At 43.8% G+C, this 13,842-nt stretch overlaps 1 protein-coding gene across 1 annotated transcript in view; it reads right to left on the bottom strand.

Moving 5' to 3' along the window:
• The window catches only part of MAML2 (mastermind like transcriptional coactivator 2), a 394,028-nt gene that overhangs the window by 122,684 nt on the left and 257,502 nt on the right, over positions 1 to 13,842 (bottom strand). The window contains exon 2 of the mRNA XM_061143726.1: positions 7,158 to 8,654. Coding sequence (XP_060999709.1) covers positions 7,158 to 8,654 — 1,497 coding nt within the window. The remainder of the gene's footprint in view (positions 1 to 7,157; positions 8,655 to 13,842) is intronic.

The following is a 13,842-nucleotide window of genomic DNA, read 5'->3' as shown; positions in this document are numbered from 1 at the left end:
GTCTAAATATTTATGTGGTCTTTTGTTTCAAACCTAGAACTTATTGTAAGCACCTTCTGAATCTCAAGTCTTTGTGCCTGACTTTAATTAACCATTAATAGGAACATTTACTGATTGGTGCGCAGGCTAAACAGGTTTTGGCTTCCTTTTGATTTCACAAGAAGAATCCACACCACCCCCCTATACCGAACTGATAAGACCTGACATCTGATTAGAAAAGGCAAAACTAATTAGAACTGGTGCAAAGGGGATTGTTTGAGTCACTTACATTAATGCACATTACAGTTAAATATCTGTCAGATTTTCCATTAACCCTCTTGCATTTCCATCTCCAGGATCAAATCTATTTCTTAACCTCATACCCCCTTTTTCCCTAGTTAGAAACTTGGTATTCAACAGGCTAAATTACCACTAATGCTTTAAATGCATAGCTCTTATGGACTGATGCAAGCCATGGACAAAGACCTTGAAATGAGAATAATAGAAGCCATTCCCCTAACGAGGGATTTAAACCCTATGTATTATGATTCCAAGGCCAACATACTCTTCTTGCTACTATGTTTATTTCTTCATGGAGGGAATCAAGAGTTAATTGTTGCTTTATACCAATTCACTTTATTGTGATCCAAGCTATTGCACACTAGGATGATAAAGTGAAATATGAATGAAAGTGGAATATCCAGCAGAGTTCTAGTCTACAAAAGGTTAAAATATCATGCTCAAAGTTGAACTTGAAAACTTGGGGAAAAGCCCAGATGATTTGTGCTCAGTTACTACATAAAGTGGATTTCAGGATGATGATGAGATAGTAGGTGTACCCAATGGGAACCCAATAGTATTACGGACAGATGTCTCCTTCTGATTAAAAACTCACTGAGGAGAGGAACCATGCCTTCCTGATTTTTAGATGAATGCAATGAGGGTTCTCTGGATCACTTAAGCTTTTAGTTTTCAATTCCAGACACACTGTAGGTTCTCAATAAATTTTCATCATATGAATGAATGAATACAGGCAAAAATTATGGTTTCACCCTCTTGTAAAACTCTGTGAGACCCTGAACAGTTTCTGAAATCTTGATGGATCATGCTAAAGGAAAAGAGAGTGATTAAATTTTCTTTATCAGTTCAAAAATCTAACAAAGCCTTTGGATTTTTTGCTTTGCAAACTAAATCACATACCACTCCCTTGGGTTTTTCCCATTTTTATCAGGGATCAGAGGCACCAGTAAGCCTGGCAAAAAATCAGCCTAGTAACAGAAGCAGGAGTAAGTCCACAGTATGATGAAAATAGAGCAACTTGAAAACACTCTCTGATATTTTAATTTTTTAAAACTTAAAATATTTTATTTTCTCCCTTACTGCATCACACCTTCATCTTTTTTCTCAGTTGTAGCATCAGTAAATACTACTGATAGAGTAGGGACTCAACAAATATTTTTTTGAATGAATGAATACAGCTATTGCTAGAGTGAAGACTAGAACTGTACTCAATTTAGCTTAGAATCTTTAGTTCTTGGCTCCAGGTTGGGCAAACAGGAGATTAGAGATCTGTAGATTGGGATAAGGCAACTGCAACAAAACCGGCTTAAATTTTGCCTGATGTAGAAAAAAACTGAGAATGTAGACAACGGTGAAATGTCAAACAGATACCACAAAGAAAGACCCTGTTAGCACAACTCAGACCACCTATAGCTATTTCCTTAGGCAGCATGGTGTTTATCACTAGGCTTAAAATCAGATGAGTTACTGACTAACTCTAAGCAAGTTATTTAACCTCTCTAAGCCTCAGTGTCCTCATTTACTGATATTAAAAAAAAGATTAATAATATCTACCATTTGGATGGTGAAGGACAGGGAAGCCTGGAGTGCTGCAGTCCATGGGGTCACAACGAGTCAGACACGACTGAGTGACCGAACAACAACCATTTGGATGGTTTATAAATGGCACAGAGTTGGTACTCTTGTTAAAATAAACCAATGAACACCAATAGAACACGAGCAAAATCTCTTCTGCTAATTTTGCCAGTCAAGAGTTTTCAGTACAAATTATATTAACATGTGTGTCTGGAAATTTACTCTGGATTCTGGCCTTAGCCCTAGTTTCATGGGGCATCAAAAACAGATTTTGCTTCCTTTGTAAACATAAATGACGTACTATCAAAGATAAAATGAAAATACAAAAATAATGCTTCTTGCCTGCCATGGGCAACATTTGTACCAGCTCTTTTTCCTTTTGCCAGCCTAACCCAGCCAAGGTAAGTCATAATGGAAATCATCAAATGGTTGAGGGTCATTTGTGATGACCACCTAGACTTATCTCCCAAGTCTCTATCCTAATTTCAACTCTAGATTTTAGGTCACTTGTGAAATCATGAGTTTGTTACCATCTTTCAAATTCACTCCTGGATTCTGAGTATACTGACTAATCTTGTTTCCCAGCATTTTTAGGATTTTGGATAGGTTCTATCTTTGGCCCTTCATGCTCCTGACTTCCCCTCACTTGATTCTGGCCCCTAAAACCAAACCCTGGCACTAGCCTAACTGACTGACACTTTAACCAACCTCTATCCCCCAGCAAAGGGGTGAATTGAATGTTATATTGTTGTAGAACTATGAATTCATATTCTCCTACTAGAAAAGGCATTCCCAATTGATTGAAGGTTCTATTTCTTTTCTGGAACTTTCTCTGGGCAATTAAAAGGATTCAGAAGCATTGTCAGTACATGAGAGAATGCTCCAACGTCAGCTAGGCCAATTGGGAAACAATCTTTTGAGTGTTCATCTTTAAGATTAGCTACACCCAAGACTAACTTAAAGATGAGGGGAGGAGAACACTGCTTGATTTATGCCAATGGTTGATATATAGAGTACTGAAGGATAAACTTGGCTAGGTAGAGAGAGTGGGTTGAGGTTCCTAATATATGATCGAAGAACTTGGCTTTAAACTAAAAAGGAAATGTACAAATTTATGTTTTGGTCATAACAAACCATCCATTCACTGGCTGCCTTCCCTCTCAGAATTTTTAGAGATGGGAAAATTCTAAACCAAATATAGAATCCACTCGAGTTTCATGGCTCTAATGTTAGAAAAAAAAAAATTCACACTTTCAAGTGTCTGATTATATAGCTCTGAAAAAGACTGTATTCTAGTTGAAGAGGTTAAGGCTTTGAATTGAACTCTCATGAGCCCTGGTCAACCAATAATTCTCTTACACCTTAAAGCAAGTATTCAGTGACTTGAAGATAAATCAGAACTGCATGCACTACACCCCTCTCCTGCCCTCTCCCATAACCTTCCAATAGGAAAAAGAAGAAAATTATAGCCAGGAGGGATTTCCATTTGCCAAGCCCCAAACATCAGCAAGACAGAGTTGCTGAAGACATTTGCTGAAACACCAAATACCATTTGTTCTCCCAGCCTCCAGGGAATGGATTACTTAAAACCACTCCAGGCATGGAATGATAAAAATGTCTCCCAACAATTCGATTATGCTGTATCCAACTCTTGGGTGTCATTCACATCTAGGAGAACGGGGTACCCAATAAAGAGAGAAGGACATATGAACCCCTCAATTTCAGCCTCTGCGTGAGCATGCAGCCCTGTGTGGGTTCAGAGTTCTGAGGCTGAAGAGAAGGTCATCTTTGCCTAGCCTACTGGGTAAATTCTAAACAAATGATCACCAAATTCAATCTACTATTTTGTAGCAGAGAGCCAAGATTTCCACCATTCCCGAACTAGAGCGTCCCAATTAGCATATCTCATTAGTAAATCTTCCTGTGTTTGACACAAAGTGAGTATGACAAGCAGAAAAAAAAAAAAAAAAAAATCCATGACTACTATTTTTGTTCAGGATTCTTTAGTTGATAAACATAAGAACTGTTTAATTTCCAATCCCTGCTTGCCCATAACTTTGGTCATGAGTATCAGAGATTTGGCTAATCCGAAATGAGAACACAGATCTCTACTCTCTGCTATGAATGGCAGAGTTAAAACTACCCTCTTGGAGTTGGGAATACTTGGCAACATACTGGATGAGACAATAAAAATGGAAAAACCTAGAAATATGTACATCCAAGTGAAAAATCACTTCTCAAAATGATCATCTTGGGAAGCAACTCATTTACTTCTTTATTATCTTCAGAGAAAGTTCACAAAGAAAATTTGCGATGCAGCTCCATCGTACTGTAGTTATTCTTTGTTTTTTTGACCCAATGTAGCAATACTCAGTTTGACTGTTTTCAGAAATAACCCTGACAAGATGAATATTACTGTATTGATAATAATCTCCTTGATGTGCTAAAAGCTTTGAAGACAATCCCTGGGAAAAAACTCTGCAACTGTAACAGCACCGTGATGAGAAATGGGCCCAACCCCTCTAGACGTGAATGCTTTCAAGAGGGTGACATTTGACTACAGAGCTGTGATACACTTGCTCACAACTCAGACACAGGACACTTGAGTCATACTTCATCAAACTGTTGAGTCGGAAGGGACAATACAGTTCAATTGATAAGGTTGAGGATTAGGCTTTGAATGGAGAGCCACTGCCTGCCAGCCAATGTCACCCACCATTTCTGCTCCCTTGAGGTCCTTCTTGAAGATGAAAATTATCTTGGCATCATAAGTGTCGCATGTACCAGGAAAAGTAAAAAACTATCTAACACACTGGAAGATGCTAGTTAGTTTGTCCATTAGCACCCATTGGGGTGCTTGGGCCCTGGGGAGCTGGGGTGGAGGCCAAGGGGTCAGAAATGTGGTGGACAGCTGTTGACATGAGCGATGGAGGCGGAAACAGGACAGAGGATGTTGGAGGTGGCAGGAAGGCTCCCAAAGAAGGGCTGATGGGGCACCAAAGAGCTATATTTCCTGTTGCACATTGTTTATTTTGGTTAAGCTCCGTAATGCTCATTCTCAGGAAGGTCAAAGGTCACACAGATATTTTTTTGATTTTTCTTCTTTAACAACTCTGAAGGTAATTCAAGATGAGACTTTACTACCCCCCAAACTTAATTTACTATGTAGATTATGTAAATATGGCTCAGTATTATAAGAAATATTTCTTTTGAGAATTTCACAATGATTTACAAACTCATTTCCAAGCAAATCCTACTTGTGAGTGGTACAGCCTCATGGCTGAAAGTACAGCCTTCAAAGTAGACCATTAGAATCATGCCTCTGCTACTTGTTATCCTTGCAACTTTGGAAAACTTACTTAACTTCTCTGAGCCTCAACTGTCTCACTTGTAACACGAGAATAATGGTAATTACTTTATATGAGTAAATGAGATACCAGTAAGGGAGACAGAAGTCATGTTAGTCATAAGTAGTCAATAAATCATGACTCTTAGTAATATCTCATTATTTATTATTTCCACTTTTACAGTCAGAAGTCCAGGCCCAGGGAAGGTAAATCACCCACTCACCACAGTGCTAGACAGAACTAAGGTAAGTTCTCTTTTATTCCTCGAGTACTGCTTCTGTTAAAATCTGAGACTTACTCCAAGGGATCTCCTACATAAAAGTAATGCTTGTTAAAAACATTTTGATATCATATAAGGCCTTTTCCATGATAAGCACAGTAGTAGCCAACTTTATTCTAGATGCTGGCCTAAGAAAGATATCACCTATTCTCCCCAAATCCTAGGATATACATTATTACCCTCATTTACAGGTGAGAAAACTAAGGCTTACAGAGGTTCACTGATTTGATTGAGGTTCATACAGCTAGACTATCCGAGTAAGAATTTAAACCCAGATTCAGTCACAGCAAAATGGCTACACATAATATTAGAAAGTAATTCCACAATACTGTTTGTTTTCAAATGATCCCCAAATTACCCATGTTAAAAATGGAACTTTGTAAAGTATACACAGCACTCTACTCCAAGCCCATTCTTCACAATCTACAATGTAGGCGGTTAAGAACCGAGAGCTTTCTGTGGGACACAGCTCTTGAATCCTGGCTGGGTCTGGCTTCCTCCTGGCGTGTATCTAGGGCGAAGGTTAGCTTGGCCGCGGTCTGTGCTGCCGGTGGCATTCTGTTCTGGGCAGCAGCCGCACAAACGACTCGAGGAATGTGATTGGAATGAGGCTCTGCGCCGTCACACTGTCCTGACATATTGTTTTGACATGTCACATGCTGTCTTTGTGCTTGGACACTAACAGAGACCTGTCAAATTACATGCACAAAGCAACATCCAGTCTCCCTTCCTGACTTCCTTCCTTCCTTCCTCCCTCCCTTCACTTATTCCAGGAAGGATTTTTTTCCTTTCAAATTCCCTGGGGAGCAGCTCTGATTCACCAGTGCTCTGGAGACAGAGCTATCTCCTCACACAATTCCTGTTTGGGGCAGAATAAGATCTCCGCTTTATGTTAACCGCAGGATATAAGGTAACCACAGCCTTTTTTTTTTTTTTTTCTGTTTGTAGTCATGACAATTTCACCCTTTAACATTAACTCACACATTACTTTCTCCAGCAATATTCCCTGATGTCCCCCTGCTCGGTAAATACCCAGCCTTCGTCTCCATATATCATTATCCTTTCCACTCAGTATTAAGATGATTGTTTTAAAAGCCTGTCGCCCTCTCCAGACTGAACTTGAAGACAGAGAACACGTCTTACTTGAGGGGGGTACTCAAGCCTTAGGCGCAAGCGTGGAGTCACAGCAGGATCTACTATGATGGGTTGGACATTTAGACACCTCAGTGGGTTGGTGTGGGTGGATATTTGTCATTCAACACTCTTAATATCACGTCTGGCCTTATTTCAGTACTCAGCATAATCACTACATCATACACACGGGCAGGGACTCGGAACACGCATGTTGACTTAATGACCGATTTATCGACTGAATGAATAGGCACCAGGCATGGGCATTATCAGAAGATTACTGCCAACCGGACATGCCACTAAAGGCACTGATCCTCAGGCGACACTCTTAACAAGCAAGAGCAGACCCCAGGGACAGTGGACGATGCTCTTGCCTCCGGACGCCTCAAGGGAACCGTCAGGAGGCCTTCAGAGGCATCTGTCAGGACCACTGCTGTCTCTGGGGTCTTGATTCTGTCCTGACAGGAGCACAGCGGTAACCAGAGCATGCTGAGCGAGCTCGGCGGTGTCTGGGGACTCTGGGTGGGGAGGGGCGCGGCCCTTACCTGCCTGTGCTGCGGGGAGACTTGGTACCCCAGTCCCGTGATAGGCTGATTCTGCATCTTCTGCAGGAGGATCTTTTGCTGCAGTGGTAACGGGGCCCTCAGCAAGGGCTGGTTCGAGAGCGGCTGGGCGGGCTGGGCCGCTGGCGGCTGCGCGGGCGGCTGCGGCTGCTGCGCGGGCGGCTGCGGCTGCGGCTGCGGCTGCGGCTGCTGAACCGTGACGGAGCTCTGCTGCGGCTGCTGCTGCGTGTAATGCAAGAGTGAAGGCTTGCTCTGGGAAGGCAACACGGAAGGCATCTGCTGGTTGGCTTGATCCGAGCTGAAATGGAACAAAGGCTTGGTGCTGCCGTGCCGGGGCTCCATGGCCGGGTGCGGGCTGCTCAGAAAGCTCCGGCTGAGGTCCTGCGGCTTGGGTTGCAGGAGCACGTCCAGCGGCCCCCCCTGGGCCGAGGGGCTGGCCTTGTACAGGTAGTTCGCCATGACCTTCGACGGGTTGCCGCCGCCCGCGACCCCCGGCATGGTGGTGCTCTGGGGGCTGAACGGCTGCTGGCCGAAGGAGGGGCTGGGGATTTTCTCCTGCCCGAAGGGACCTGGGGAGGGCCCTGCCGAGGAGGGCAAGGCTGGCCAGCTGGCGGGCTGCTGCTGCTGCTGCTGGTGCTGGTGCATCCGGACGTGCTGCTGCCGGTTGGCGGCAATCTGTTTGAGCTGCTGAGCGTGGGACACTTCCTGCCAGCTGGGCAGGGCCCGGGCTGCTCCGGAGGCTGGCGGGGGCTGCGCCTGGCTCTGGGGGACCGACGGGATCGGGGATGAAGCGGAGAGGCCCGAGCTGGCCATGGAGAACGGGGGCCCCGCGGATGAGGGCCTCAACTGCGGGGAGCCCGAAGGGCCCTGGGTCAGGCCAGGGGAGTATTCGCTTTTGATCACCGTCTTCTCCAGGGGCAAGGACGGCCGGGGAGTGCTCCTCTGGCTCTGCTGACCCAAGTCGATGTTAAACGGGTCATCCTGCTTTATGGTGGCATTGATCATGTTCTCCAGCTCAAGGTCACTCATGGGAGGCACAGATATATTGGTCAGTTCGTTAAACAGCTCCTGCAGTTCGGGATCCATCAGCTGCTCCCCGGGATCATCTCCGTACCTGTTAGAGAAAATATTCTCCTGGGTCACTTGGCCATCCCCGTGCTTGCTGCAAGACAGCGTCTCTCCAGGCTCCTTCTTCACTTCCTTTAAGCCCATGTTGAACAGACCATTTCCAGGAGAGTGGGTAGGAGGGGGCGGCAGCGTGGCAGTCTTTCTCAGGGGTGCTTGGCTCATGGGCAAGGTCCCCGACATCATCTGACTTTGTCCGTTATTTACTGGGAGGCCCCCTGGTCCCGCAGCGAGATTTTCGCTGACACGGATTCTTTTGATATCAAGGAACGAGTTGTCGACAAAGCCATTGGGCCTCTTGCTGTTGGCAGGAGACAGGTTAACGATCTGTTTTCTTTTCAAGGAACCCTGGAGCTGAAAGACAGATGGGGAATAGAAAAAAAAAAAACAGAGCATGAGATATTAATCCAGGTATGTGTGTAGTCAAAGGAGACAGAATATTTGAATGTTCTTCCATTTACACGTGTGCAGGATGAATTCATAAAAGAAAAGCACAAATGCGGCCCAGTGTGGAAGGTAAGGAAACTTAACAGTAGCACAGACAGGGCAAAATGTTCCTGGAGGAGCATGCCAACGAAGGGTGGGAGGTCACAGAGGTTCCCATGATTGGTACCCTGGTCAGTGGGTGAAGAATCCATCACATGTCATCGGGAGTTATTGATAATACCTATGGCTAATCGCCAAAGTGGTGCTGTTTTCTGCAACAGGCCAAACTATTCCACACGCATGCACACACAACCCACACAGACACAGGCCACTGGACTGAGCATCATTTTGACCAAGATGGGAAACAGCACAGAGTCTAAAGCTGAGACCCAATTTCCAGTTTCTTTTGCACAGATTCAATCCCTTCACCACTCTTATCCTCTAAGTGAGTAATCAGAATGTTTGCCTTGTCTAAGGAGACAGTCTCTCTGTTGTTTAACTATTTTTCTTCCTATGATTCTGCGGCTTTGCATTCAAGCCCCTGTAGCAACACTGTGTGGGTGCATGGCATCTATGGGATTATCACTTATCATCTGAAACCCTCTAAGCACGGATTTTCCTGGGGATTCATTTTTCATGTGGCCTGTCTCTAAGTCTTTTAGCCAAAGCCGAGGTGTAGAGAGGCAGTACTGCATGATGGTTAAGTGCTCAGGCTCTGGAACTAGTTAAGGTGAGCTCAAATCCCAATCTGTCACTGAGCGCTAAGTGATTCTGGCTCTTGACTTCTCCAAGCCTCAATTTCCTTACCTGGAAAATGGGCACAGGACCACTTAACTCATAGAAAGACATGAGACACTGGCTATCTAATTTTACGTTTGGTATTGTATATGTTTCAGTGCTACTCTTTCAATTCGTCCTACCCTCTCCTCCCCACTCTGTGTCCACAAACTTGTACTGGGAACTCAAATGCAGTGCTCTGTGACAACCCAGAGGGGTGGGATGGGTTGGGAGGTCGGAGGGAGGTTCACAAGGGATGGGACACACATATACCTATGGCTGATTCAAGTTGGTACATGCAGAAACCAACACAATGGTGCAAAGCCATTATCCTTCAATTTAAAATTAATAAGTTTAAACAAAAAACCAAAACAATTACCAAAAAAGAAAGACATGAGACATGCAAACATTTGGACAGGCCATCCCCTGGAGAAGGAAATGGCAACCCACTCCAGTACTCTTGCCTGGAAAATCCCATGGACTGAGGATCCTGGTAGGCTACAGTCCATGGGGTTGCAAAGAGTTGGACACGGCTGAGTGACTTCACTTTCACTTTCACTTTACCAAAATAAGAACTCAATAAAGTATATTTAATAAAAAATATGGCTTATTATATTCTCAAGAGAGGAGCATCTCTCTAAACAGCAACAAAATATCAAAGGACTTCAGTCACTCATTCAGTGATTAGACTGTATTCCATTAACTTCAGACATTATATAGAGAGATTTAAGAACCAGTAAATTAATAAGAAACATAAAATATACACATTGATCTTGAGATGCTTGTTGCTTTGCCTCTAAAGTGGGAGGCTATATGTAGCAAAATGTGGCTTTCCCAGTGCAGCTGAACCACTTCAATTATTTCTGTTTGCTCAGAATAACCAGAAATTACCTGAGGCAGAAGGACATTTCCCAGATACAAAATTCTATCACTTCTCCCGTCCTCCCTTTTCTCTTACCATCACTCCTCCACCCTCCTGAAGATTTCCAGGTAACTTAATTAGAAAGTGAAATTAATATTTTAATTATTACTCTTTAACTTTTAATATTTTAAAAAATATTTATATTTTTAATATTTTAAATATTTTTAAATATTTAATATTTTAATTATGAGCACCTATTACTTCAGCCACCTGATGCAAAGAACTGACTCATTTGAAAAGCCCCTGATGCTGGGAAAGATTGAAGGTGGGAGGAGAAGGGGATGACAGAGGATAAGATGGTTGAATGGCATCACCGACTCAATGGACATGAATCTGAGTAAACTCTGGGAGTTGGTGATGGGCAGGGAGGCCTGGTGTGCTGCGGTCCATGGGGTTGCAAAGTATCAGACATGACTGAGTGACTGAACTGAACTGAACAACTATTACATGCCAAGTGTTTAAATTATGATTACTTTATTTTCCTTACTATTTACAACAACCCCATTAAATATGCTTTACTTCATAGGTAAGGAAACCAAGGCTCAGGGAGGCTAAGTAAGTTGCCCAGTGTCACACAGCAAATAGATGTGGAAACAGTGACAGACTTTATTTTCTTGGGCTCCAAAATCACTGCAGATGGTGACTGCAGCCATGAAATTAAAAGACACTTGCTCCTTGGAAGAAAAGTCATGGCCAACCTAGATAGCATATTAAAGTGCAGAGACATTACTTTGACAACAAAGGTCCGTCTAGTCAAGGCTATGATTTTTCCAGTAGTCATGTATGGATGTGAGAGTTGGACCATAAAGAAAGCTGAGCACTGGAGAATTGATGCTTTTGAACTGTGGTGTTGGAGAAGACTCTTGAGAGTCCCTTGGACTGTAAGGAGATCCAACCAGCCCATTCTAAAGGAAGTCAGTCCTGAATATTCATTGGAAGGACTGATGCTGAAGCTGAAATCCTGATGTGCAGGATTTGGCTACCTGATGTGAAAAGCTGACTCATTTGAAAAGACCCTGATGCTGGGAAAGATTGAAAGTGGGAGGAGAAGGGGATGACAGAGGATGAGGTGGTTGGATGGCATCACCGACTTGATGGACATGAGTTTGAGTAAATTCCGGGAGTTGGTGATGGACAGGGTGGCCTGGCATGCTGTGGTTCATGGGGTTGCAAAGAGTCGGACACGACTGAGCGACTGAACTGAACTGAACTGGGTAGTTCTAAAGCGTGTGTCATTTCCACTATTTGATGCTGGAGTCAGCTTGTTTAGAGGTAGGGTTTGCCTTGTGTAAGAGGGAGGGGGCAGTGAGCACAGGATGAGGAACCAGAGAATGGTGGGGATACGGTCTAGGGCTGAGTGTGAACAATATGTTCCTCGTCATGTAGTTCAACAATACCTGTTTCATTAATCCATTACCTGAGGTTGTGCCCCTCATAAGTGTATATAGTTACGGAGGATGTACCATGTCGGTATAACCAGTGCTTACATTTTATCACTGCTAATGGGTAATCAGGAAAAGGAACCTGACCCAAGCTGGGCTAATCATTCCTTCCAGGAAGATTTTTAAATTGGAGAAAGTGAAGCGAGGCTCTTTTTGGGTGACTGCGTGGTCATTTATGGGCTTCCCTTGTGTCTCAAACAGTAAAGAAACTGCCTGCAATGTGGGAGACCCAGGTTAGATCCCTGGGTTAGGAAGATCCCCTGGAGGAGGAAATGGTAACCCACTCCAGTATTCTTGTCTGGAGAATTCCATGGACAGAGGAGCCTGGCAGGCTACAGTTCATGGGGTCACAAAGAATTGGACATGACTGAGCAACTAACACTCTTAACACACGGCTGTTTATAAAACCTGTGAAGTGTTGCACCATTAACCAACCAGAACCACAGAGGAAGAAAGTCTGTGGAAAGAGAATGATGGAGAGAGAAAGGACACAAATTTTAGAGCATCTGAGGGCCTGATTTCAACATGAGGCCACCTCTACCACTCTCCTTGTTTTCCTTGCTACACTGTGGAATCTTTATAATAAAGTCTCCTTTTTCCTTAAGCTAACATGAGTTGGGCTTCTGTTACTTTCAGCCAAGAGCCCGAACTAGTAAGTCCCATGAGATCTAACACTGGGGGATGAGCAGTTTGCAACAAGGGGTAGGGTGCGCTTTGTCCCTGGTTGTGGAGCTTTTATTTTCCCCATCTTTGCCGTCTCTCCATGTTTCCCTGACTCCTAATGTCATCTCTCCCCTGATGGAGGCCAACATTATCACAGAACACTGTCAGTCATCACTACATCTGGCGCCCACTGAAAGTGGTCACTGTCCTCAGGGGGTCAGAAAGAGCACACACCGCAGAGAGTCAGCCAAGCTGCCTCAAAAGTGGCCATGCTGATTTATTTCAGCATAAGTTACTTTTTGAAGTTTTTTTTTTTTTTTTTTTTCACACTGAGTAAAGAACAAACAAAGGAAAACATTCTTTTTCCAGGTTTGGGTTATTGCCTTTGATTTATTTTCCACTGCTTTGAAAAAAACCTGTTCTTCCAGATTCTCCTACAGCTCAGGCCACTCCCTGGGCAGCTCAGTACATACCCTGGGAAGCAGCTCCAGCACTTTCTCTAAGTTACCAAGACTGGAGAGGCAGTGATAGAATTAGTGGTGGTAGCAGCAGCAGGACTAGTAATAATAGCGACAACAACAAAGTCATTTACTGAGGGCTGTGTGCTAGGCCTTATGCTAAGCTCTTTGTATGGGCTTAGCATATTAATGGTGCTAAATTAAATTAAATCTCATTTAAGTCTCACAAACAACTCTAAGAATCTTTGCAACAACAACTCTATAAGGTTGATACTATTTCTACCCTCTCCCTTCCCTTTCACCGCTGAGCCAGTTGAGACTGAATGACTCTTCTAGGTCACACAAATACTAAGCAATAAAGGCCAGAATCAAACCAAGCATTCCCACTGCAGAGCCTGTGCCGGTTAGTAAATGGCAGCCAGGCCCTGAAGAGGGAAGCGGTGCCCACACATGGGTATTGAGGACACTGGCCCAGGGTCTAGTCCTGATTCTGGCATTAATTTGTTTTGCTATTTTAGGTAGGAAATTTTCTCTTCTATGGACCATAGTTCCCCCCTTTATAAATAAGGTTAACTCTGAGAATGCTTTCCCAATGAATCCAGAAAATAACAGACACTGAGGGAGTTAGAATTGTTTTTTAGGCACATGTAACATGGTGTAAGGTCACCACCAAGCATAGCTGGATGGATGACTTAAGCTGGGGAACAGAAGTCCTCCCCAGTGACATGTAGAAGACATCTCCATGGATAAAGAGATTCCACTAGGACTTCATCAGGCATGACCCTTAACCAAGAGAACTGGGAGACAGTCTATGTCCTGCCTTGTGAAAGCTTCTCATCACAGTTACATCATCA

Source organism: Dama dama, chromosome 1 (assembly GCF_033118175.1).
Source record: "Dama dama isolate Ldn47 chromosome 1, ASM3311817v1, whole genome shotgun sequence".
NCBI lineage: Eukaryota > Metazoa > Chordata > Mammalia > Artiodactyla > Cervidae > Dama > Dama dama.
Note: the sequence above shows the minus strand (reverse complement) of the source record. Positions and strands in the feature narration are given on the sequence as shown.